At 50.1% G+C, this 23,441-nt stretch overlaps 1 protein-coding gene across 1 annotated transcript in view; it reads left to right on the forward strand.

Annotated features, from left to right (window-relative positions):
• The first annotated feature begins 10,917 nt into the window (after positions 1 to 10,917).
• HSPA12A (heat shock protein family A (Hsp70) member 12A) overlaps positions 10,918 to 23,441 on the forward strand; it is a 310,784-nt gene continuing 298,260 nt past the window's right edge. Inside the window, exon 1 of the mRNA XM_083149953.1 lies at positions 10,918 to 11,097. Coding sequence (XP_083006079.1) covers positions 11,055 to 11,097 — 43 coding nt within the window. The 5' untranslated portion in view covers positions 10,918 to 11,054. The remainder of the gene's footprint in view (positions 11,098 to 23,441) is intronic.

Raw genomic sequence — 23,441 nt, forward strand, 5'->3', positions numbered from 1 at the left:
CCGGGGCAGTTAAACTGGTAACACAGGTCGAGCAACCCGGGTACCGTTTGCACTATAGGGCAGAGGCAGCATTAGCTCCAAGCGCTGCCCCCCCCCCCCCCCCCCTGTGTGATGTAAATGAGACAGCTTATTGCCTGGACGGACCTGTGTTCAATCCTAGGTGCGACATGGCATTTGCTATGTGGAAGGGGTATAATAGACTGATGTGAGAGTAGTAAACTGCAGCTTTATCATCATTCCTCATGTACAAGTACTCGGCCAGATTGCAATACCCCCTAACCCTCACCTTAATGCCCCCCCTAAGCATTGGCAGTCCAGGTTTATACATAGTGATCTATATAAACACCACACAGTTTTCCTCGTTTTCCATTCGCAACAATACCCGATAATTCCCACAATGTAACAAATGAGGCTCCGTATAAGAGTGGTCTCACACACTACACACTAGAAGATATTGTTATCAATATCACTCAGAAATCCAGTGTGTATGCTTAAAATCATTAACAATGCGTGCCCACGCGCATCATTAACAAGCATCACTATCTTACGGACTTTCACTTCCCCCTCCCCGGCTCCTGTCACTTCGTAATAGTGCTAATATGGTCACCACTGGACGTGGGAATTACACGTAATTAGTGCTACTACTGTCAGCAACTGGTGTGGGCGTTACGTGTAATTAGTGCTACTACTGTCAGCAACTGGCGTGGGTGTTACGTGTAATTAGCGCTACTACTGTCAGCAACTGGTGTGGGAATTACACGTAATTAGTGCTACTACTGTCAGCAACTGGTGTGGGCGTTACGTGTAATTAGTGCTACTACTGTCAGCAACTGGTGTGGAAATTACGCCTAATTAGTGCTACTACTGTCAGCAACTAGCGTGGGAATTACGCGTAATTAGTGCTACTACTGTCAGCAACTAGCGTGGGCATTACGTGTAATTAGTTCTACTACTGTCAGCAGCTGGTGTGGGCATTACGCGTAATTAGTACTACTACTGTCAGCAACTGGTGTGGGAATTACACGTAATTAGTGCTACTACTGTCAGCAACTGGTGTGGGAATTACACGTAATTAGTACTACTACTGTCAGCAACTGGTGTGGGAAATACACGTAATTAGTGCTACTACTGTCAGCAACTGGTGTGGGCATTATGCGTAATTAGTACTACTACTGTCAGCAACTGGTGTGGGAATTACGCGTAATTAGTGCTACTACTACTCTCAGCAACTAGCGTGGGCATTACGTGTAATTAGTGCTACTACTGTCAGCAGCTGGTGTGGGCATTACGCGTAATTAGTACTACTACTGTCAGCAACTGGTGTGGGAATTACACGTAATTAGTGCTACTACTGTCAGCAACTGGTGTGGGAATTACATGTAATTAGTGCTACTACTGTCAGCAACTGGTGTGGGAATTACACGTGATTAGTGCTACTACTGTCAGCAACTGGTGTGGGAATTACGTGTAATAATGCTACTACTGTCAGCAGCTGGTGTGGGCATTATGCGTAATTAGTACTACTACTGTCAGCAACTGGTGTGGGAATTACGCGTAATTAGTGCTACTACTGTCAGCAACTAGCGTGGGCATTACATGTAATTAGTGCTACTACTGTCAGCAGCTGGTGTGGGCATTACACGTAATTAGTACTACTACTGTCAGCAACTGGTGTGGGAATTACACGTAATTAGTGCTACTACTGTCAGCAACTGGTGTGGGAATTACACGTAATTAGTGCTACTACTGTCAGCAACTGGTGTGGGAATTACACGTGATTAGTGCTACTACTGTCAGCAACTGGTGTGGGAATTACACGTAATTAGTGCTACTACTGTCAGCAACTGGTGTGGGCGTTATGTGTAATTAGTGCTACTACTGTCAGCAATTGGTGTGGGAATTATGTGTAATTAGTACTACTGTCAGCAACTGGTGTGGGAATTACACGTAATTAGTGCTACTACTGTCAGCAGCTGGTGTGGGCATTACGCGTAATTAGTACTACTACTGTCAGCAACTGGTGTGGGAATTACACGTAATTAGTGCTACTACTGTCAGCAACTGGTGTGGGCGTTATGTGTAATTAGTGCTACTACTGTCAGCAATTGGTGTGGGAATTATGTGTAATTAGTACTACTGTCAGCAACTGGTGTGGGAATTACACGTAATTAGTGCTACTACTGTCAGCAGCTGGTGTGGGCATTACGCGTAATTAGTACTACTTCTGTCAGCAACTGGTGTGGGCATTACACGTAATTAGTGCTACTACTGTCAGCAACTGGTGTGGGAATTACACGTAATTAGTGCTACTACTGTCAGCAACTGGTGTGGGAATTACAAGTAATTAATGCTACTACTGTCAGCAACTAGCGTGGGCATTACGTGTAATTAGTGCTACTACTGTCAGCAACTGGTGTGGGAATTACGCGTAATTAGTGTTACTACTGTCAGCAACTGGTGTGGGCATTACGCGTAATTAGTACTACTACTGTCAGCAACTGGTGTGGGAATTACACGTAATTAATGCTACTACTGTCAGCAACTAGCGTGGGCATTACGTGTAATTAGTGCTACTACTGTCAGCAACTCGTGTGGGAATTACGCGTAATTAGTGTTACTACTGTCAGCAACTGGTGTGGGCGTTACATGTAATTAGTGCTACTACTGTCAGCAACTGGTGTGGGCATTACACGTAATTAGTGCTACTACTGTCAGCAACTGGTGTGGGAATTACACGTAATTAGTGCTACTACTGTCAGCAACTGGTGTGGGAATTACACGTAATTAGTGCTACTACTGTCAGCAACTGGTGTGGGCGTTACGTGTAATAAGCGCTACTACTGTCAGCAACTGGTGTGGGAATTACACGTGATTAGTGCTACTACTGTCAGCAACTGGTGTGGGCGTTACATGTAATTAGTGCTACTACTGTCAGCAACTGGTGTGGGCATTACACGTAATTAGTGCTACTACTGTCAGCAACTGGTGTGGGAATTACACGTAATTAGTGCTACTACTGTCAGCAACTGGTGTGGGAATTACACGTAATTAGTGCTACTACTGTCAGCAACTGGTGTGGGCGTTATGTGTAATTAGTGCTACTACTGTCAGCAATTGGTGTGGGAATTACGTGTAATTAGTACTACTGTCAGCAACTGGTGTGGGAATTACACGTAATTAGTGCTACTACTGTCAGCAGCTGGCATGGGCATTACATGTAATTAGTGCTACTACTGTCAGCAACTGGTGTGGGCATTACGCGTAATTAGTGCTACTACTGTCAGCAACTGGTGTGGGAATTACGCGTAATTAGTGCTACTACTGTCAGCAACTGGTGTGGGAATTACACGTAATTAGTGCTACTACTGTCAGCAACTGGTGTGGGCATTACGCGTAATTAGTGCTACTACTGTCAGCAACTGGTGTGGGCATTACGCGTAATTAGTGCTACTACTGTCAGCAACTGGTGTGGGAATTACACGTAATTAGTGCTACTACTGTCAGCAACTGGTGTGGGAATTACACGTAATTAGTGCTACTACTGTTAGCAACTGGTGTGGGCGTTATGTGTAATTAGTGCTACTACTGTCAGCAACTGGTGTGGGAATTACACGTAATTAGTGCTACTACTGTCAGCAGCTGGTGTGGGCATTACGCGTAATTAGTGCTACTACTGTCAGCAACTGGTGTGGGAATTACACGTGATTAGTGCTACTACTGTCAGCAACTGGTGTGGGCGTTACATGTAATTAGTGCTACTACTGTCAGCAACTGGTGTGGGAATTACACGTAATTAGTGCTACTACTGTCAGCAACTGTTGTGTTAATTACACGTAATTAGTGCTACTACTGTCAGCAACTGGTGTGGGCGTTATGTGTAATTAGTGCTACTACTGTCAGCAATTGGTGTGGGAATTACGTGTAATTAGTACTACTGTCAGCAACTGGTGTGGGAATTACACGTAATTAGTGCTACTACTGTCAGCAGCTGGCATGGGCATTACATGTAATTAGTGCTACTACTGTCAGCAACTGGTGTGGGCATTACGCGTAATTAGTGCTACTACTGTCAGCAACTGGTGTGGGAATTACACGTGATGAGTGCTACTACTGTCAGCAACTGGCATGGGCGTTACATGTAATTAGTGCTACTACTGTCAGCAACTGGTGTGGGCATTACGCGTAATTAGTGCTATTACTGTCAGCAATTGGTGTGGGAATTACGTTTAATTAGTACTACTGTCAGCAACTGGTGTGGGAATTAGACGTAATTAGTGCTACTACTGTCAGCAGCTGGCATGGGCGTTACATGTAATTAGTGCTACTACTGTCAGCAACTGGTGTGGGCATTACGCGTAATTAGTGCTACTTCTGTCAGCAACTGGTGTGGGCGTTATGTGTAATTAGTGCTACTACTGTCAGCAACTGGTGTGGGAATTACACGTAATTAGTGCTACTACTGTCAGCAACTGGTGTGGGCGTTATGTGTAATTAGTGCTACTACTGTCAGCAATTGGTGTGGGAATTACGTGTAATTAGTACTACTGTCAGCAACTGGTGTGGGAATTACACTTAATTAGTGCTACTACTGTCAGCAGCTGGCATGGGCATTACATGTAATTAGTGCTACTACTGTCAGCAACTGGTGTGGGCATTACGCGTAATTAGTGCTACTACTGTCAGCAACTGGTGTGGGAATTATGCGTAATTAGTGCTACTACTGTCAGCAACTGGTGTGGGAATTACACGTAATTAGTGCTACTACTGTCAGCAACTGGTGTGGGCATTACGCGTAATTAGTGCTACTACTGTCAGCAACTGGTGTGGGCATTACGCGTAATGAGTGCTACTACTGTCAGCAACTGGTGTGGGAATTACATGTAATTAGTGCTACTACTGTCAGCAACTGGTGTGGGAATTACACGTAATTAGTGCTACTACTGTTAGCAACTGGTGTGGGCGTTATGTGTAATTAGTGCTACTACTGTCAGCAATTGGTGTGGGAATTACGTGTAATTAGTACTACTGTCAGCAACTGGTGTGGGAATTACACGTAATTAGTGCTACTACTGTCAGCAGCTGGTGTGGGCATTACGCGTAATTAGTGCTACTACTGTCAGCAACTGGTGTGGGAATTACACGTGATTAGTGCTACTACTGTCAGCAACTGGTGTGGGCGTTACATGTAATTAGTGCTTCTACTGTCAGCAATTGGTGTGGGAATTACGTTTAATTAGTACTACTGTCAGCATCTGGTGTGGGAATTACACGTAATTAGTGCTACTACTGTCAGCAGCTGGCATGGGCATTACATGTAATTAGTGCTACTACTGTCAGCAACTGGTGTGGGCATTACGCGTAATTAGTGCTACTACTGTCAGCAACTGGTGTGGGAATTACACGTGATGAGTGCTACTACTGTCAGCAACTGGCATGGGCGTTACATGTAATTAGTGCTACTACTGTCAGCAACTGGTGTGGGCATTACGCGTAATTAGTGCTATTACTGTCAGCAATTGGTGTGGGAATTACGTTTAATTAGTACTACTGTCAGCAACTGGTGTGGGAATTAGACGTAATTAGTGCTACTACTGTCAGCAGCTGGCATGGGCGTTACATGTAATTAGTGCTACTACTGTCAGCAACTGGTGTGGGCATTACGCGTAATTAGTGCTACTTCTGTCAGCAACTGGTGTGGGCGTTATGTGTAATTAGTGCTACTACTGTCAGCAACTGGTGTGGGAATTACACGTAATTAGTGCTACTACTGTCAGCAACTGGTGTGGGCGTTATGTGTAATTAGTGCTACTACTGTCAGCAATTGGTGTGGGAATTACGTGTAATTAGTACTACTGTCAGCAACTGGTGTGGGAATTACACGTAATTAGTGCTACTACTGTCAGCAGCTGGCATGGGCATTACATGTAATTAGTGCTACTACTGTCAGCAACTGGTGTGGGCATTACGCGTAATTAGTGCTACTACTGTCAGCAACTGGTGTGGGAATTATGCGTAATTAGTGCTACTACTGTCAGCAACTGGTGTGGGAATTACACGTAATTAGTGCTACTACTGTCAGCAACTGGTGTGGGCATTACGCGTAATTAGTGCTACTTCTGTCAGCAACTGGTGTGGGCGTTATGTGTAATTAGTGCTACTACTGTCAGCAACTGGCATGGGCGTTACGTGTATTTAGTGCTACTACGGTCAGCAACTGGCGTGGGCATTACGCGTAATGAGTGCTACTACTGTCAGCAACTGGTGTGGGAATTACATGTAATTAGTGCTACTACTGTCAGCAACTGGTGTGGGAATTACACGTAATTAGTGCTACTACTGTTAGCAACTGGTGTGGGCGTTATGTGTAATTAGTGCTACTACTGTCAGCAATTGGTGTGGGAATTACGTGTAATTAGTACTACTGTCAGCAACTGGTGTGGGAATTACACGTAATTAGTGCTACTACTGTCAGCAACTGGTGTGGGAATTACACGTGATTAGTGCTACTACTGTCAGCAACTGGTGTGGGCGTTACATGTAATTAGTGCTTCTACTGTCAGCAATTGGTGTGGGAATTACGTTTAATTAGTACTACTGTCAGCAACTGGTGTGGGAATTACACGTAATTAGTGCTACTACTGTCAGCAGTTGGCATGGGCATTACATGTAATTAGTGCTACTACTGTCAGCAACTGGTGTGGGCATTACGCGTGATTAGTGCTACTACTGTCAGCAACTGGCATGGGCGTTACATGTAATAAGTGCTACTACTGTCAGCAACTGGTGTGGGAATTACACGTAATTAGTGCTACTACTGTCAGCAACTGGTGTGGGAATTACACGTAATTAGTGCTACTACTGTTAGCAACTGGTGTGGGCGTTATGTGTAATTAGTGCTACTACTGTCAGCAATTGGTGTGGGAATTACGTGTAATTAGTACTACTGTCAGCAACTGGTGTGGGAATTACACGTAATTAGTGCTACTACTGTAAGCAGCTGGTGTGGGCATTACGCGTAATTAGTGCTACTACTGTCAGCAACTGGTGTGGGAATTACACGTGATTAGTGCTACTACTGTCAGCAACTGGTGTGGGCGTTACATGTAATTAGTGCTTCTACTGTCAGCAATTGGTGTGGGAATTACGTTTAATTAGTACTACTGTCAGCAACTGGTGTGGGAATTACACGTAATTAGTGCTACTACTGTCAGCAGCTGGCATGGGCATTACATGTAATTAGTGATACTACTGTCAGCAACTGGTGTGGGCATTACGCGTAATTAGTGCTACTACTGTCAGCAACTGGTCTGTGAATTACACGTGATTAGTGCTACTACTGTCAGCAACTGGCATGGGCGTTACATGTAATAAGTGCTACTACTGTCAGCAACTGGTGTGGGCATTACGCGTAATTAGTGCTACTACTGTCAGCAACTGGTGTGGGAATTACACGTGATTAGTGCTACTACTGTCAGCAACTGGCATGGGCGTTACGTGTAATTAGTGCTACTACTGTCAGCAACTGGTGTGGGAATTACATGTAATTAGTGCTACTACTGTCAGCAACTGGTGTGGGAATTACACGTAATTAGTGCTACTACTGTCAGCAACTGCTGTGGGCTTTACGTGTAATTAGTGCTACTACTGTCAGCAACTGGTGTGGGCTTTATGTGTAATTAGTGCTACTACTGTCAGCAACTGCTGTGGGCTTTACATGTAATTAGTGCTACTATTGCCAGCAACTAGCGTGGGCATTACGTGTAATTAGTGCTACTACTGTCAGCAACTAGCGTGGGCATTACGCGTAATTAGTGCTACTACTGTCAGCAACTGGTGTAGGCTTTACATGTAATTAGTGCTACTACGGTCAGCAACTGGTGTGGGCTTTACGTGTAATTAGTGCTACTACTGTCAGCAACTGGTGTAGGCTTTACATGTAATTAGTGCTACTACTGCCAGCAAATAGCGTGGGCATTACGTGTAATTAGTGCTACTACTGTCAGCAACTAGCGTGGGCATTACGCGTAATTAGTGCTACTACTGTCAGCAACTGATGTGGGCTTTACATGTAATTAGTGCTACTATTGCCAGCAACTAGCGTGGGCATTATGTGTAATTAGTGCTACTACTGTCAGCAACTAGCGTGGGCATTACGCGTAATTAGTGCTACTACTGTCAGCAACTGGTTTGGGCTTTACATGTAATTAGTGCTACTACTGTCAGCAACTGATGTGGGCTTTACATGTAATTAGTGCTACTATTGCCAGCAACTAGCGTGGGCATTACGTGTAATTAGTGCTACTACTGTCAGCAACTAGCGTGGGCATTACGCGTAATTAGTGCTACTACTGTCAGCAACTGGTTTGGGCTTTACATGTAATTAGTGCTACTACTGTCAGCAACTGGTGTGGGCTTTACGTGTAATTACTGCGACTACTGTCAGCAACTGGTGTGGGCTTTACATGTAATTAGTGCTACTACTGACAGCAACTAGCGTGGGCATTACGTGTAATTAGTGCTACTACTGTCAGCAACTAGCGTGGGCATTACGCGTAATTAGTGCTACTACAGTCAGCAACTCGTTCTGGCAATACGCGTAATTAGTGCTACTACTGTCAGCAACTGGTTTGGGCATTACACGTGATTAGTGCTAGTACTGTCAGCAACTGGAATGGGCGTTACGTGTAATTAGCACTACTACTGTCAGCAACTGGCATGGGTGTTACGTGTAATTAGCACTACTACTGTCAGCAACTGGCCTGGTCGTTACATGTAATTAGCGCTACTACTGTCAGCAACTGGCATGGGTGTTACGTGTAATTAGCGCTACTACTGTCAGCAACTGGCCTGGTCGTTACGTCTAATTAGCGCTACTACTGTCGGCAACTGATGTGGGCGTTACGTGTAATTAGTGCTACTACTGTCAGCAACTGGCATGGACGTTACGTCTAATTAGCGCTACTACTGTCGGCAACTGATGTGGGCGTTACGTGTAATTAGTGCTACTACTGTCAGCAACTGGCATGGACGTTACGTCTAATTAGCGCTACTACTGTCGGCAACTGATGTGGGCGTTACGTGTAATTAGTGCTACTACTGTCAGCAACTGGCATGGGTGTTACGTGTAATTAGCGCTACTACTGTCAGCAACTGGCCTGGTCGTTACGTCTAATTAGCGCTACTACTGTCAGCAACTGGTGTGGGTGTTACGTGTAATTAGCGCTACTACTGTCAGCAACTGGTGTGGGCGTTACGTGTAATTAGTGCTACTACTGTCAACAACTGGCGTGGGCGTTACGTGTAATTAGTGCTACTACTGTCAGCAACTGGCGTGGGCATTACTTGTAATTAGTGCTACTACTGTCGGCAACTGATGTTGGAATAACGTGTAATTAGTGCTACTACTGTCAGCAACAGGGACTCCTTAACAATCTAGTGGGCCCTTGGGCAAATTTATTTTTAGCCCCCGACCCCCTCCTCCTCCTCAAAACTCCCCTCCACCCTCCTATGTGTAGCAGCAGCGGAGGGCTGGGAGCTTGAAGTAGCGATATGGGCAGTGTGTGGCGGGGATCCAGACAGCAGCTGTCAGCGGCATATGTAAAGGCAGAGGCGACTCGTCGGTGGCGGCGGTGATCCAGGCAGCGGGGGGGCTGGGAGCTTGATGTAGCGGTGTGTGATTTTGATCCGGGCAGCAGCTGTCAGTGTTGTCCATCCAGGCAGCAGCGACTCAGACCTTGATGTAGCGCTATTTGCTGCCGAGCGGGAAGCGCTGCAGATTTTGAAAAGACTGGCCGGACACTGATTGGCTGAGCGTCCGGCCAATCAGCATCCGGCCAGACTTTTCAAAATCCGCAGCACTTCCCGCCCGGCGGCAAATAGCGCTACGTCAAGTTCTGAGCGAGCTGCCTGGACGGACAACGCTGACAGCTGCTGCCCGGAGGATCCCCGACACATGCCGCCCAGATTGCTACATCAAGCCCCCGCTGCCCGGATCACCGCCGTCCCCGCTGACAGCTGCTGCCTGGATCCCTGCCACAAGCCGCCCGGATCGCTACATCAAGATCCCAGCCCCCCGCTGCCTGGATCCCCGCCCCCACTGCTGAGTCGCCACTGACAGCCGCTGACCGAATCCCCGTCACCCACCGCCATTCCCCAGGGCAGTGCTGTCTTTCCCACAATCCTTGGGCCCCTGGGAAACTGCCCATTCAGCCCAATGGGAAAGTCGGCCCTGATGAGAGTGTTGGTGAGGTGGGGATTCAGTAATGTGGATGTTACATGTCATCAGTGCTACTACTGTCAGCAACAGGCAGGGGTATTACCTGTAATTAGCACTACTACTGTCAGCAACTGGTGTGGGCGTTACCTGTAATTAGCACTACTACTGTCGGCAACTGGCGTGGGTGTTACCTGTAATTAGCACTACTACGGTCAGCAATGGACGTGGGCATTACGTGTAATTAGTGCTACTACTGTCAGCAACTGGTGTGGGCGTTACCTGTAATTAGCACTACTACTGTCAGCAATGGACGTGGGCATTTTGTGTAATTAGTGCTACTACTGTCGGCAACTGGCGTGGGTGTTACCTGTAATTAGTGCTACTACTGTCGGCAACTGGCGTGGGTGTTACCTGTAATTAGAAAAATTGGGATTATGATACAGCGCTAGGGTTTTTTCTGAATAAATGTATTACAATACTAAAAGAAGTATAATACAAATCATATACAATACATTGTGTATGAGAATTCCAGCTCCTGATGAAGGCGTTTGAACACCATAGGCGTGCGCACAGGGGGTGCCGGGGGTGCACAGGCACCTCCTAATTACGGGCACCCCCCCGCACGATTACAGCCAGGCAGAGCCAGCTCTGCTTGCCTGAGTTGAGATCAGGAGCAGAGCGCATAGGTAGTCACCCTTCCTCCCACGATCCTAGCCGAGGCAGCATTCATCTGGCACTGCAGTCGGGGCTTCCCTGAGGCTGGGCCCGCCCCCACACTCAGCTCCGTGTTACACAGACCAGCAGCTCTTCCTGCCTCTCCGCCTCCCTCCCTCACCACATGGCTGGTTCCCTGCAAGTCCCTGACATGAGCCCTCAGCCAGGTGAGTGCTGTGTACACTGAGGAAATGGGGGCTGGTGTATCATGTGTGTGTACTGCGTGTAATATGGGGCAGCTATGTATAATTGAATATGTTGTGTGCAATGTGCTGCATGTATTAGCTGTGTGTAATGTATTAATATGGGGGAGGGGGTGCTGTGTATATGTAAATATGTGTAATATGGGGGGGAATCTGCATGTAATATACTATAGTGTTTTGTACAATGTGCTGTGTGTACTGTGCAGGGTGTAATATGGGGGAGGGGGTGCTGTATATATGGTAATATGGGGGGGGGGAATCTGCATGTACTATAGTGTTTTTTATAGTGTTTTGTGCAATGTGCTGTGTGTACTGTACAGGGTGTAATATGGGGGAGGGGGTGCTGTGTATATGGTAATATGGGGGGGGGAATCTGCATGTAAAATACTATAGTGTTTTGTATAGTGTTTTGTGCAATGTGCTGTGTGTACTATACAGGGTGTAATATGGGGGAGGGGGTGCTGTGTATATGTAAATATGTGTAATATGGGGGAATCTGCATGTAATATACTATAGTGTTTTGTGCAATGTGCTGTGTGTACTGTGCAGGGTGTAATATGGGGGAGGGGGTGCTGTGTATATGGTAATATGGGGGAATCTGCATGTAATATACTATAGTGTTTTGTGCAATGTGCTGTGTGTACTGTGCAGGGTGTAATATGGGGGAGGGGGTGCTGTGTATATGGTAATATGGGGGAATCTGCATGTAATATACTATAGTGTTTTGTGCAATATGCTTTATGTACTGTACAGGGTGTAATATGGGGGAGGGGGTGCAGCAATTACAGTGAAGAGAGTGTGTTGACTTATCAATGTGTGTGTGTGTGATCTATAGATAGATATCACACACACACATACATACTGTACCTGTATGTTTATATGTAAGGGCTGAGACACCCACTTGCATTGACTACAGGAGCTGAAGTACTAATTGGTGCATCTATAGACACAATTTCAGCTGACCAATTGAAACTTGCACCAGCCCCAGAATCTGTCTAAATATGGCCTCCTGTGTGAGCCCCATGGTGCATGGCATTTTGTGTGATGGGCATTACTATGTGTGGCGTTATGTGTAATGGACATTACAGTGTAAATTTTTGCAGTGCGTCTTCGCCGCGCACTGACTCTGTTTCCGGTATGTGTGTGGGGGTAATGATTTCAGTGTGAAGTGCTTATACATAAATAAGTCCCCTTCTATTTAGTTTGCATTAATGGCCAATAGGCAGCGATGGACACATCCAGTAGGCGGTGATGGACACGCCCCTTCAATGGTGCACCCCCAAAGAAAATGGGCTGCGCACGCCTATGTTGAACACGCCGAAACGCGTTGAGCCACTGCATCCTGCCCTAGCACTTTATTGGAGAGCAATCCATCTCAAACCTATTTCCATCTAAAAGACCTTGGAATTCCATAGGAAATCACACCCGGACCAGTTTCTTTGCAATACCATCTTGGATCCCCCCAAACCTGCAGCTATTACATCTGGTATCAGCCATACCTTAAGGACTGTCTCTTTCATCATCTCACCACTTGTGTGACATTTGGGAATCCTCCACTGGGAAATCTCCGGGACTTTGAAAATCCTTTCCTAATAAGGTCATCCACAATATATGGTAATTATATACCCTGGTGTTGATTTGGACCAAAAATATTCACTTCTGCCCCAACATTGATTGCTAGCTGGAAATTATCCCTTTTAAATACACGTTTTTATTATTATTTTCTTTGTGAGAATTATCATACACAATGTATTGTATATGATTTGTATTTTACTTCTTTTAGTATTGTAATACATTTTTTCAGAAAAAATCCCAATTTTTCTTGTTCTTGTACTTTTGGGAGCTTTACACCCTCCCAATACAGCAGCTATAGCTACACTGGTGGTTCCTCTTTTCTCTAGTTATGTGTAATTAGTGCTACTACTGTCAGCAACTGGTTTGGGAATTTACGTGTAATTAGTGCTACTACTGTCAGCAACTGGTTTGGGAATTTACGTGTAATTAGTGCTACTACTGTCAGCAACTGGCGTGGGTGTTACCTGTAATTAGTGCTACTACTGTCAGCAACTGGCATGGGCATTACATGTAATTAGTGCTACTACTGTCAGCAACTGGTTTGGGAATTTACGTGTAATTAGTGCTACTACTGTCAGCAACTGGTGTGGGAATTACACGTAATTAGTGCAACTACTGTCGGCAACTGGCGGGGGTATTACCTGTAATTAGTGCTACTACTGTCAGCAACTGGTGTGGGAATTACGTGTATTTAGTGATACTACTGTCAGCAACTGGTGTGGGCGTTACGTGTATTTAGTGCTACTACTGTCAGCAACTGGCGTGGGAATTACACGTGATGAGTGCTACTACTGTCAGCAACTGGCATGGGCGTTACATGTAATTAGTGCTACTACTGTCAGCAACTGGTGTGGGCATTACGCGTAATTAGTGCTATTACTGTCAGCAATTGGTGTGGGAATTACGTTTAATTAGTACTACTGTCAGCAACTGGTGTGGGAATTAGACGTAATTAGTGCTACTACTGTCAGCAGCTGGCATGGGCGTTACATGTAATTAGTGCTACTACTGTCAGCAACTGGTGTGGGCATTACGCGTAATTAGTGCTACTTCTGTCAGCAACTGGTGTGGGCGTTATGTGTAATTAGTGCTACTACTGTCAGCAACTGGTGTGGGAATTACACGTAATTAGTGCTACTACTGTCAGCAATTGGTGTGGGAATTACGTGTAATTAGTACTACTGTCAGCAACTGGTGTGGGAATTACACGTAATTAGTGCTACTACTGTCAGCAGCTGGCATGGGCATTACATGTAATTAGTGCTACTACTGTCAGCAACTGGCATGGGCATTACATGTAATTAGTGCTACTACTGTCAGCAACTGGTTTGGGAATTTACGTGTAATTAGTGCTACTACTGTCAGCAACTGGTGTGGGAATTACACGTAATTAGTGCAACTACTGTCGGCAACTGGCGGGGGTATTACCTGTAATTAGTGCTACTACTGTCAGCAACTGGTGTGGGAATTACGTGTATTTAGTGCTACTACTGTCAGCAACTGGTGTGGGAATTACACGTAATTAGTGCTACTACTGTCAGCAACTGGTTTGGGCATTACATGTAATTAGTGCTACTACTGTCAGCAACTGGTGTGGGAATTACACGTAATTAGTGCTACTACTGTCAGCAACTGGTGTGGGAATTACACGTAATTAGTGCTACTACTGTCAGCAACTGGTTTGGGCATTATGTCTAATTAGTGCTACTACTGTCAGCAACTGACGGGGGCGTTACGTGTAATTAGCGCTACTACTGTCAGCAACTGGCATGGGCATTACGTGTAATTAGTGCTACTACTGTCAGCAACTGGTGTGGGAATTACATGTAATTAGTGCTACTACTGTCAGCAACTGGTGTGGGAATTACACGTAATTAGTGCTACTACTGTCAGCAACTGGCATGGGCGTTACGTGTAATTAGTGCTACTACTGTCAGCAACTGGTGTGGGCATTACGTGTAATTAGTGCTACTACTGTCAGCAACTGGTGTGGGAATTACGTGTAATTAGTGCTACTAATGTCAGCAACTGGCATGGGCGTTACGTGTATTTAGTGCTACTACGGTCAGCAACTGGCGTGGGCATTACGTGTAATTAGTGCTACTACTGTCAGCAACTGGTGTGGGAATTACGTGTAATTAGTGCTACTAATGTCAGCAACTGGCATGGGCGTTACGTGTAATTAGCGCTACTACTGTCAGCAACTGGTGTGGGCGTTACATGTAATTAGTGCTACTACTGTCAGCAACTGGTGTGGGCGTTACGTGTAATTAGTGCTACTACTGTCAGCAACTGGTGTGGGAATTACACGTAATTAGTGCTACTACTGTCAGCAACTGGCATGGGCATTACGTGTAATTAGCGCTACTACTGTCAGCAACTGGTGTGGGCGTTACATGTAATTAGTGCTACTACTGTCAGCAACTGGTGTGGGCGATACGTGTAATTAGTGCTACTACTGTCAGCAATTGGTGTGGGAATTACACGTAATTAGTGCTACTACTGTCAGCAACTGGTGTGGGCGTTACGTGTAATTAGTGCTACTACTGTCAGCAACTGGTGTGGGCGTTACGTGTATTTAGTGCTACTACTGTCAGCAACTGGCGTGGGAATTACGTGTAATTAGTGCTACTAATGTCAGCAACTGGCATGGGCGTTACGTGTAATTAGCGCTACTACTGTCAGCAACTGGCATGGGCGTTACGTGTAATTAGTGCTACTACTGCCAGCAACCGGTGTGGGAATTACACGTAATTAGTGCTACTACTGTCAGCAACTGGTGTGGGAATTACGTGTAATTAGTACTACTACTGTCAGCAACTGGTGTGGGAATTACATGTAATTAGTGCTACTACTGTCAGCAACGTGTGTGGGAATTATGTGTAATTAGCGCTACTACTGTCAGCAACTGGCATGGGCGTTCCTTGTAATTAGTGCTACTACTGTCAGCAACTGATGTGGATATTACATTAAATTATTAGCGCGGTACTTGTGTATTTTGGCGGCGCCCGATTTCAGCATCGTACGATGAACGCATCGCATGCCATGTACCCGATGGCATGCGATGCAATGCGATTCGATTTTGACCCCCTATGCAATGAAAAATCGTATAAGCACCCTAATGGGTGCTTACAATGTTAAATGCACCCCCACGCCACCCCCCCACCATAAACGTGAACCCGAAGCTTGGCGAGCGCAGCGAGCCCCCGAGGGGCGGCGGTACGCGTCCACGACCTTTTCATACCCCCACTATCCACGTCGGCGTAAAGTTGAGAATAGAAAGTGTGGCGAGCGCAACGAGCCACCGAGCCCGAAGCATGGCGAGCGGACGCGGATACCTTCACAGCTATACACGTCCCCTGGCGGGCTTCACAGGTGTCTGTGTCCGCGTCCCCTCGCCACGCGGACACCTGTGAAGCCCGCCAGGGGACACGGATACCTGTGAAGGTATCCGCTGCGCTCGCCACGCTTCGGGCTGGGTGGCTCGCTGCGCTCACCACACTTTCTATTCTCAACTCCACGCCGACTTGGATAGTGGGGTATGAAAAGGTCGTAGGACGCGTACCGCCGCCCCTGGCGGGCTCGCTGCGCTCGCCACGCTTCGGGTTCACGTTTATAGTGGTGGGGTGGCGTGGGGGTGCATTTAACATTGTAAGCACCCATTAGGGTGCTTAACATTGTATAAGCACCCATAAGGGTGCTTATACAATTTTTAATCGCATCGCATCGTATGGCATTGTATGCCATGTACAATGGCATACAATTTGAAAATTGTATGCCATCGTACACTATGGCACGAAATCGCGTTGCATCGCATACCATCGCATGCGTTATGGTATACGATGCGATGGGCGCCGCCAAAATACACAAGTACCATTAGCGCTACTACTGTGGGCAATTGCAGTGGGCATTAAGTGTAAGCAGCGCAAGCATATTCTCACCCTGTAATGCCGGTGAACGGGTGGACACTCATCACCTTACACCCTCTCACCTTCCCCCCTCTTGCTCACCTTCACTTCAAACTCTCTCGTCCGCTTTTACCTCACAAGCTCTCATGCCTTCCCTCTCACCCCCTGTCACCACACCTGCTTTTGCGCCCCCCGTCATCTCATCAGCCACATATCCTGCGTCACATCACCCCCTCTCCCCCACCATCACCTCACACCCTATCACCCTCTTGTCAATGTCACCTCATGTCCTGTCACCATACTCCACATCACATCACCCTCTCTTGCCCACCATCATCTCATACTCTCCCCCTCTCTCCAATGTCACCTCATGCCCTGTCACCATTCACCCCATCACCACATCCCCTCTCGCCCCCATCACATCACCCCCTCTTGCCCACCATCATCTCACACCCTGTCACACTCCCCCTCTCTCCAATGTCACCTCATGGCCTTCACCTCACCAACTCTTGCCCCTTGTCACATCAACCCCTCTTGCCCACCCTCTCCATTTTACCAATGTCACCTCATGCCATACTTGCCTACCCTCCCGGAATGGCTATGATGGTCCTGCAAAATGGGTCCCGCTCGGGGCCCCCGGGAAGGTGGGCTAGTCGCCCGCAACACTGTGCAGCCCCCGCTCCCCCTTCCCCACTTTATAAAATCCTAAATGGTACTTGTGTACTTTCACGGCTCCCATCGCATGCCATCGCATGCCAAATGTAGTGGCATGCGATGGCATGCGATTTTTGGAGTTTTTAGCATTTTTTTAAAATCGCATGTGATCCCATGCGATTTTTAACAGAAATGCATCCAAATTAGTATCAAACATGTTCAATGGCCCCCAAATGTCATTTTTCAGGCTGTACCACCCCCTGTACAACCCCCACTACCAACGCGAACCCGAATCGTGGCGAGCGCAGCGAACCCGCGAGGGGCGGTGGTACGCGTCCTACGACCTTTTCATACCCCCACTATCCACGTCGGCGTGGAGTTGAGAATAGAAAGTGTGGCGAGCGCAGCGAGCGGACGCGGACACCTGTGAAGCTCGCAAGGGGACGCGTATACCTGTGAAGGTATCCGTGTCCGCTCGCCACCGCCGCCCCTCGCGGGCTCGCTGCGCTCGCCACGCTTCGGGTTCGCGTTGATAGTGGGGGAGGTAAAGCCTCAAAAATGACATTTGTGGGCCATTGAACATGTTTGATACAAATTTGGATGCATTTCTGTTAAAAATCGCATGCGATTTTTTTCCTATGCAATGGACATCTGCTGGGAGGTGGAGGGGGTAAAATTATGCAAATTGGGTCATTTTCCATCGTTTTAGCCCCTCCCCCCAATACGCGGACCCGCAAATTAACGTGGCTGACTGTCATGGGGGCAGGGCTTGGTGACATCAGACTCATTCCGACACGTAGACTCATCCCGCCCCCCTTTCTCTCCTTTCCGGGCTTCTCCCAGAGAGGAAAGATAAAAAGTAGGCAAGTATGCCTCATGCCCTGCCACCTCACACCCTCCCCCTTTCGCCAATGTCACCTCATGCCCTGCCACCACACCCTCCCCCTTTTGCCAATGTCACCTCATGCCCTGCCACCACACACCCTCCCCCTTTGGACAATGTCACCTCATGCCCTGCCACCACACCCTCCCCCTTTCGCCAATGTCACCTCATGCCCTGCCACCACACACCCTCCCCCTTTGGCCAATGTCACCTCATGCCCTGCCACCACACCCTACCCCTTTCGCCAATGTCACCTCATACCCTGCCACCACACCCTCCCCCTTTCCCCAATGTCACCTCATGCCCTGCCACCTCACACCCTCCCCCTTTCGCCAATGTCACCTCATGCCCTGCCACCACACCCTCCCCCTTTGCCAATGTCCCCTCATGCCCTGCCACCTCATACCCTCCACCTTTCGCCAATGTCACCTCATGCCCTGCCACCTCACACCTTCCCCCATTCGCCAATGTCACCTCATGCCCTGCCACCTCACACCCTCCCCCTTTCGCCAATGTCACCTCATGCCCTGCCACCTCACACCCTCCCCCTTTCGCCACTGTCACCTCATACCCTGCCACCACACCCTCCCCCTTTCGCCACTGTCACCTCATGCCCTGCCACCACACCCTCCACCTTTCACCAATGTCACCTCATGCCCTGCCACCACACCCTCCCCCTTTCGCCAATGTCACCTCATGCCCTGCCACCTCACACCCTGCCCCTTTCGCCAATGTCACCTCATGCCCTGCCACCTCACACCCTGCCCCTTTCGCCAATGTCACCTCATGCCCTGCCACCTCACACCCTCCCCCTTTCGCCAATGTCACCTCATGCCCTGCCACCTCACACCCTGCCCCTTTCGCCAATGTCACCTCATGCCCTGCCACCACACCCTCCCCCTTTAGCCAATGTCACCTCATGCCCTGCCACCACACCCTGCCCCTTTCGCCAATGTCACCTCATGCCCTGCCACCACACCCTGCCCCTTTTCGCTAATGTCCCCTCATGCCCTGCCACCACACCCTCCCCCTTTCGCCAATGTCACCTCATGCCCTGCCACCACACCCTCCCCCTTTCGCCAATGTCACCTCATGCCCTGCAACCTCACACCCTGCCCCTTTCGCCAATGTCACCTCATGCCCTGCCACCACACCCTGCCCCTTTCGCTAATGTCCCCTCATGCCCTGCCACCACACCCTCCCCCTTTCGCCAATGTCACCTCATGCCCTGCCACCTCACACCCTGCCCCTTTCGCCAATGTCACCTCATGCCCTGCCACCACACCCTCCCGCTTTCGCCAATGTCACCTCATGCCCTGCCACCTCACACCCTGCCCCTTTCGCCAATGTCACCTCATACCCTGCCACCACACCCTCCCCCTTTCGCCAATATCACCTCATGCCCTGCCATCACACCCTCCCCCTTTCGCCAATGTCACCTCATGCCCTGCCACCACACCCTGCCCCTTTCGCCAATGTCACCTCATGCCCTGCCACCACACCCTGCCCCTTTCGCCAATATCCGCTCATGCCCTGCAACCACACCCTCCCCCTTTCGCCAATGTCAACTCATGCCCTGCCACCACACCCTCCCCCTTTCGCCAATGTCACCTCATGCCCTGCCACCTCACACCCTGCCCCTTTCGCCAATGTCCCCTCATGCCCTGCCACCACACCCTCCCCCTTTCGCCACTGTCACCTCATGCCCTGCCACCTCACACCCTATCCCTTTCGCCAATGTCACCTCATGCCCTGCCACCACACCCTCCCCCTTTCGCCAATGTCACCTCATGCCCTGCCACCTCACACCCTCCCCCTTTCGCCAATGTCACCTCATGCCCTGCCACCACACCCTGCCCCTTTCGCCACTGTCACCTCATGCCCTGCCACCACACCCTCCCCCTTTCGCCAATGTCACCTCATGCCCTGCCACCTCACACCCTCCCCCTTTCGCCAATGTCACCTCATGCCCTACCACCTCACACCCTCCCCCTTTCGCCAATGTCACCTCATGCCCTGCAACCTCACACCCTCCCCCTTTCGCCAATGTCACCTCATGCCCTGGCACCTCACATCCTCCCCCTTTCGCCAATGTCACCTCATGCCCTGCCACCACACCCTGCCCCTTTCGCCAATGTAACCTCATGCCCCGCCACCACACCCTCCCCCTTTCGCCAATGTCACCTCATACCCTGCCACCACACCCTCCCCTTTTCGCCAATGTCACCCCATGCCCTGCCACCTCACACCCTCCCCCTTTCGCCAATGTCACCTCATGCCCTGCCACCACACCCTCCCCCTTTCGCCAATTTCCCCTCATGCCCTGCCACCTCATACCCTCCACCTTTCGCCAATGTCACCTCATGCCCTGCCACCTCACACCTTCCCCCTTTCGCCAATGTCACCTCATGCCCTGCCACCTCACACCCTCCACCTTTCGCCAATGTCACCTCATGCCCTGCCACCACACCCTCCCCCTTTCGCCAATGTCACCTCATGCCCTGCCACCTCACACCCTCCCCCTTTCGCCACTGTCACCTCATACCCTGTCACCACACCCTCCCCCTTTCGCCACTGTCACCTCATGCCCTGCCACCACACCCTCCACCTTTCGCCAATGTCACCTCATGCCCTGCCACCACACCCTCCCAATTTCGCCAATGTCACCTCATGCCCTGCCACCTCACACCCTGCCCCTTTCGCCAATGTCACCTCATGCCCTGCCACCTCACACCCTGCCCCTTTCGCCAATGTCACCTCATGCCCTGCCACCTCACACCCTCCCCCTTTCGCCAATTTCACCTCATGCCCTGCAACCTCACACCCTGCCCCTTTCGCCAATGTCACCTCATGCCCTGCCACCACACCCTCCCCCTTTCGCCAATGTCACCTCATGCCCTGCCACCACACCCTGCCCCTTTCGCCAATGTCACCTCATGCCCTGCCACCACACCCTGCCCCTTTCGCCAATGTCACCTCATGCCCCGCCACCACACCCTGCCCCTTTCGCCAATGTAACCTCATGCCCTGCCACCACACCCTGCCCCTTTCGCCAATGTCACCTCATGCCCTGCCACCACACCCTCCCCCTTTCGCCAATGTCACCTCATGCCCTGCCACCTCACACCCTGCCCCTTTCGCCAATGTCACCTCTTACCCTGCCACCACACCCTCCCCTTTTCGCCAATGTCACCTCATGCCCTGCCACCACACCCTCCCCCTTTCGCCAATGTCACCTCATACCCTGCCACCACACCCTGCCCCTTTCGCCAATGTCACCTCATGCCCTGCCACCACACCCTCCCCCTTTCGCCAATGTAACCTCATGCCCTGCCACCTCACACCCTCCCCCTTTCGCCAATGTCACCTCATGCCCTGCCACCACACCCTCCCCCTTTCGCCAATGTCCCCTCATGCCCTGCCACCTCATACCCTCCACCTTTCGCCAATGTCACCTCATGCCCTGCCACCTCACACCTTCCCCCTTTCGCCAATGTCACCTCATGCCCTGCAACCTCACACCCTCCACCTTTCGCCAATGTCACCTCATGCCCTGCCACCACACCCTCCCCCTTTCGCCAATGTCACCTCATGCCCTGCCACCTCACACCCTCCCCCTTTCGCCACTGTCACCTCATACCCTGTCACCACACCCTCCCCCTTTCGCCACTGTCACCTCATGCCCTGCCACCACACCCTCCACCTTTCGCCAATGTCACCTCATGCCCTGCCACCACACCCTCCCAATTTCGCCAATGTCACCTCATGCCCTGCCACCTCACACCCTGCCCCTTTCGCCAATGTCACCTCATGCCCTGCCACCTCACACCCTCCCCCTTTCGCCAATTTCACCTCATTCCCTCCAACCTCACACCCTGCCCCTTTCGCCAATGTCACCTCATGCCCTGCCACCACACCCTCCCTCTTTCGCCAATGTCACCTCATGCCCTGCCACCACACCCTGCCCCTTTCGCCAATGTCACCTCATGCCCTGCCACCACACCCTGCCCCTTTCACCAATGTCACCTCATGCCCTGCCACCACACCCTCCCCCTTTCGCCAATGTCACCTCATGCCCTGCCACCACACCCTCCCCCTTTCGCCAATGTCACCTCATGCCCTGCCACCTCACACCCTCCCCCTTTCCCCAATGTCACCTCATGCCCTGCCACCACACCCTCCCCCTTTCGCCAATGTCACCTCATGCCCTGCCACCTCACACCCTCCCCCTTTCGCCACTGTCACCTCATACCCTGCCACCACACCCTCCCCCTTTCGCCACTGTCACCTCATGCCCTGCCACCACACCCTCCACCTTTCACCAATGTCACCTCATGCCCTGCCACCACACCCTCCCCCTTTCGCCAATGTCACCTCATGCCCTGCCACCTCACACCCTGCCCCTTTCGCCAATGTCACCTCATGCCCTGCCACCTCACACCCTGCCCCTTTCGCCAATGTCACCTCATGCCCTGCCACCACACCCTCCCCCTTTAGCCAATGTCACCTCATGCCCTGCCATCACACCCTCCCCCTTTCGCCAATGTCACCTCATGCCCTGCCACCACACCCTGCCCCTTTCGCCAATGTCACCTCATGCCCTGCCACCACACCCTGCCCCTTTCGCCAATATCCCCTCATGCCCTGCAACCACACCCTCCCCCTTTCGCCAATGTCACCTCATGCCCTGCCACCACACCCTCCCCCTTTGCCAATGTCACCTCATGCCCTGCCACCTCACACCCTGCCCCTTTCGCCAATGTCCCCTCATGCCCTGCCACCACACCCTCCCCCTTTCGCCACTGTCACCTCATGCCCTGCCACCTCACACCCTCCCCCTTTCGCCAATGTCACCTCATGCCCTGCCACCACACCCTCCCCCTTTCGCCAATGTCACCTCATGCCCTGCCACCTCACACCCTCCCCCTTTCGCCAATGTCACCTCATGCCCTGCCACCACACCCTCCCCCTTTCGCCAATGTCACCTCATGCCCTGCCACCTCACACCCTCCCCCTTTCGCCAATGTCACCTCATGCCCTACCACCTCACACCCTCCCCCTTTCGCCAATGTCACCTCATGCCCTGCAACCTCACACCCTCCCCCTTTCGCCAATGTCACCTCATGCCCTGCCACCTCACATCCTCCCCCTTTCGCCAATGTCACCTCATGCCCTGCCACCACACCCTGCCCCTTTCGCCAATGTAACCTCATGCCCCGCCACCACACCCTCCCCCTTTCGCCAATGTCACCTCATACCCTGCCACCACACCCTCCCCTTTTCGCCAA

This window comes from Crinia signifera, chromosome 6 (assembly GCF_055691185.1).
Source record: "Crinia signifera chromosome 6, ASM5569118v1, whole genome shotgun sequence".
NCBI lineage: Eukaryota > Metazoa > Chordata > Amphibia > Anura > Myobatrachidae > Crinia > Crinia signifera.